The 4,482-nt window shown below is 45.6% G+C and overlaps 2 protein-coding genes across 2 annotated transcripts in view; both read right to left on the bottom strand.

Annotated features, from left to right (window-relative positions):
- Positions 1 to 213: 213 nt before the first annotated feature.
- On the bottom strand, positions 214 to 2,786 carry LOC125956603 (serine proteinase stubble-like). The gene is made up of 3 exons (XM_049688658.1): positions 2,471 to 2,786; positions 2,250 to 2,384; positions 214 to 2,173 (listed from the first exon to the last, which is right to left on the bottom strand). Exons 1-3 carry the CDS (start codon positions 2,627 to 2,629, stop codon positions 524 to 526), a joined length of 1,944 nt encoding a protein of 647 aa, XP_049544615.1. The 5' UTR covers positions 2,630 to 2,786; the 3' UTR covers positions 214 to 523.
- An 873-nt stretch (positions 2,787 to 3,659) lies between these two features.
- LOC125956584 (protein mahjong) overlaps positions 3,660 to 4,482 on the bottom strand; it is a 6,346-nt gene continuing 5,523 nt past the window's right edge. Inside the window, exon 6 of the mRNA XM_049688619.1 lies at positions 3,660 to 4,339. Within this exon, the coding sequence (XP_049544576.1) occupies positions 4,104 to 4,339 (236 nt within the window). The 3' untranslated portion in view covers positions 3,660 to 4,103. The remainder of the gene's footprint in view (positions 4,340 to 4,482) is intronic.

The raw sequence follows: 4,482 nt of genomic DNA, 5'->3' as shown, positions 1-4,482 counted from the left end.
CACCACAAATCAAAGAATTCGCTGGTCAATGGTAACCTGCTCAAGGCCTGCTCAGGTTACAGCTATGGTTTCTTCATTATCAGAGTGTAAACCGAGGTTTATATGGAGGGGTCACGAATGCGTAGTACAATATGGCCAGACCACGGCAGTTTCCGAGATGTTTCGGATAAGTGCAGAAAATAGGGCATAAATTTTAGAAATTGCGTGAGCAACATGGGCTGTATGTGTTTGGGCGATAACAGACGAGTTAAATTAATTCAACCATCCCAGTAACATTCGGCAATAACGGTGTGCAATACTTTAAGAATTAAGGCGTTTAGTGTGATGAGATAATATTTAGACTGCCATTGAGACTACTCGCATGGGTAACGCATTCAAATGGTGCCAACACCAAAAACACACTGTTCTACGACTGACGAGTATTGGACCACCGAGTTATTCTTCGAGAGCGAAACCCGAGCAAACGAATCGTTTATTACAGGCTCATAATCGTAGCAACGTTATTCCCGACTCATTTTTCATTTTACTTTGTTCCTGAGTTAGATGCCTTGGCTATGTTGGCAAGAGTTTTTGTGATCCACGGCCGAAAGCGTTGTACATCGGTTAGGGCCGTGTTGGGTCGGTCCGGTCGACTGCATTCGTATCCCCACGAAACTAAACCATGGATGTAGTAGCGGTCCTCTGAGTACGGCACTTCTGCTACCACCGGTGCTCCCGCATCTCCCCGGCACGGTTGCTCCTCATTCACCTTGGTACCACACACGAAGCTACTGTGAAGTTCCAATCGATGCGACGAATCATACGATTTCATCTCTCCCTTGCAGATGCTTCTTTCGTTATTACGCAGTATAACCGCTTTAAGGAAGTTGTGCCCATTACTCGACAATGTGGGCTGAACCGTTTTGCCCCAACCGGTAAAGATCAGGTTCTCGCGACTAGTAAGGGAATAGTGCTTCTCTGGTAGGCACACAGGTTGAATTGTCGGTCCGTACTGCACAATGCTGGCCAGCTCCAGAACAGCTATATTGTTTATTAGTGAATTGATAGCAAAGTCCTTATGTTTGTGGGCTTTAAGCACTTGCGCCTCCATCGGTGGAATCGCTTCGATGGTTGAATTAAGATCCCACTCTCCAAGTCGCACCAAAATGCTCTCGACCTTTCCACCGCAGATGCTTACGCAATGTGCCGTAGTCAGCACGGCACGGTCGCTGATCAATGCACCATTGCAACAGTACCGGAAGCTTGCTATGCCGTCATCATTGGTGAGCATCTGGAAAACGGCAACCATCCAGGGTATCTCACCGTACTCAGCACGGTCCTGTTGATCACGCATTTTCTGTGGTATCAATCCATTTTTTGCTCTCTGGCCACAGAGTGTGTACACGAAATTCTCACTAAGCGGTGCAATATCATCGGCTGTAATGTTACTCGCAGGAACCACTACCGGCGGTAGCACATTCGTTGGTTTAATCAATGGCTTTTCCACAGAAGCTACGGTACTGGCAGTTGACGAAGTTGGTAGTTGATTATCCGTCGACGATGGTAATGGTTCCTCAAACGACTCTTCGGAATTCGCGATTGACAAAGATGGTTGTTGATTATCCTTCGACGATGCTAACGACTCAACAGAATCTCCGATACTGGCGGTTGTCGAAAGCGGTAGCTGATTGTCCGTCGACGATGGTAAAGGTTCCTCAAACGAATCCACGGAATTCGCGGTTGTCGAAGGGCGTAATTGATTATTCGATGACGGTACTTGATTTTCCGATGATTCCTTGGCCTCCATCGGGTACTCCGTTGTAGAACTGTACACTGTCGTCGTGGATTTGGTCACTTGGATGGCTGGTTTTGTGGTTACCTCATTTGCGCGATCTGCAGATGGGGCTGTAGTAGCTTCAAAAGAAGGCACTACATCCTTTGCCCAATCACCGATGTACGGTGTTATCTGTTCCTTTGTCGATGGCTTCGGACAGCATTCAAGGTCCTTTAAGGGGCAGTTATCTCTTCGCAATTTGTATGTGGGAACAGAACAATCTCCCTTATACACACAATAGTGAGTATTAGATCTACACTCTGCCAGTTTAACACAGGAACAACCGAACCGGGGCTCAATGCCCATATTTTGGCACCCAGTTGGCCAAAAACCACGGCTACCGTCGTCCGCCGTACACGACTGAAAGCGCAAAAAAGCATCAATACGGTCGCTGTTGGAAACGCAAGGATAGATATCACCAATGTTGGCGCATTACCTCACGAGTTTGGGCTTTTGGTAACCTGGGAATACAGGTACAATTCACGTCACTTCCACCCATTCGCTCCTCAATCGCCATATGTGAGCATCCTGCTGGCCAATAACCAGGGCTACCATCGTCCGCAGTACATGGCTGGAAGCACAGAAAATGTTAAGTACACCTTAATCCGTTAGAAGCACGAATTTTGTGAAATCTTTTGCGTACTGTTTGCGTATTACCCAAGCTTCGCCTGTACTGCGTGCTGAGACACCAACGACACAGACCACCACGTTCAACAACAACGCCAAACGTTTCAAACAACCTCGCACCATGATGGAACAGAATCTTCTAATGCGGACGGAACAGGGATTAATCAAGGCGAGCCCGGCGCAAGGCATCACCAGTTACTGATAAGCAGTTATGCTATAGAGGTTTTGCTTGTGAATGGCTTATGGGCTACGTCATCCCGTGACTTGCCGTGGATATTTCCCATAAATACTACCTTCATGGTTATTGCCCCATTGGATGCTCAGGGAAACGTAGAGAAATATGTGTGCACACATTTAAATTACCAAAAAAAAATGCCTAAAAAAACCATTTGCCTAAGCTTCAATTGCAACATCTTCTGAATGTATGAACATTCGCTGAAACGTTGGCACACTTGTTGTGTGCGAAGTGTAAGCCGATAACCTGTAGCGTAAGAGGTCACGGGAAATACCCGCCGATGGGTTTTGACCAATCATTATAATGACTCTGGGGTCGCTTGCGATCAGTGGAGTTGCATGTATGGATTACGTAGCTACTCCACATGATTGTAATTCAACCAAGATTCAAACCTGGTTTGGATCATATCGCTCGAGTCGTATAAAAGTTGCATTAGACCTATAAAACCGTTAATCACCGATTTTGATGCATTCCTGATTAGACTAACTGCAATGTAAACCTTTTAGATAATTTAAATTGTAAATTTAAAAAAATCTAGTTCTACTACTTTCTATCGCTTGAGTTAGTGAGTAAGTTCTACTAATATCACTAATACCCAACATACTTACCAGTCAAAGCTCTCGAATAATGGCAACCCTGTTAGTAAGGTGTAATAGTACAGCTATCAGTAAATTGCTCCTCATCAGATTCATTTATTTTTTTTGAAAATCCTACTTACATTAATGCAAAACAAAACATTATTCAATTTGCTTGTTGACTTTTCGTTTGATCTCGCCCTCTCCCTCGAATTCCCTTAATTCCTTCTCTGCGTTAGTGCGCTTGCGCTATACAACTAATGCCGAGACTTAAGGCCGAGCTCAACTCTTGCAAAGGTGTCCTATTGTCGGGTGAGGGAGGGAAGGACATTATTAAATGTTGTTGGCCACATTCTTAAGGATTATTTCTGAAAATAAACCAGATCAAATAAACCAGATCAGGCAGGGATACCACTTTTGCTCGGTGCAATATTTATTCATTGGCTTCATTGTGGAAACTTACACGCGCACGCTAATTCAAAGCAAACGGAGAGACAGAACGAAAGGAATATGAACAGAAGGAAACCACTGCACACCACGATCACTGTAATCATCTCCCTTCTCGTACATGCCATAGCACGATCCTCCTAAATGTAGGCCCCCTTTCCCTTCCATCTAGCTCTATGTCTTAAATAAATGTCTTCCTGTCGCTGTTTGAACCGCATAGGCTAGCCTTATAGGCGCACAGCGCGCTGCTTCGGAATAACTAAAGCTTAAATAACACAACTGCATAAAGACGACCGTGTGGGATACCTGACTTTGCCACCTTCGTCTTATTCTCGCTCATTTGCACCCATACGTTGCCTCTTAGTTGGTACTATGGTACAGTGTTCATCATCGATTACCGGGTTATCTAGCGGCGCGGCCGATAGCTCACAAAAATGTCTTCTATATCCGAGGCCGTCGTCCAGGACGAATCGTCGGAATCGCCGCCAAGTCGCACATCGTCGAGACCATCGCCGCCACCCGCTCCACCGCCATCATCATCATCATCATCTTCGTCGTTATTGTTATCGCCATCGTCGTCCTCGTCATCGTTCTCGTCTTCGTCGTCGTCCTCTTCATCGTCGCTGTTCGAGGAGGAGGAACCTGTGTGCAAAAGTTCATCAGCATGAGCGCCACCGGATTCTTCTTCAACAACATTATCATTTATCATGGGTATTATTGAGATCATATGCATCCCTTGCTTCATCATTTCGTTCGCGCATTTCAGCCTCTTCCGGTGCAACTAC

Source organism: Anopheles darlingi, chromosome 3, assembly GCF_943734745.1.
Source record: "Anopheles darlingi chromosome 3, idAnoDarlMG_H_01, whole genome shotgun sequence".
NCBI classification, from domain to species: Eukaryota; Metazoa; Arthropoda; class Insecta; order Diptera; family Culicidae; genus Anopheles; species Anopheles darlingi.
This window is presented reverse-complemented; position numbering and strand designations above follow the sequence as displayed.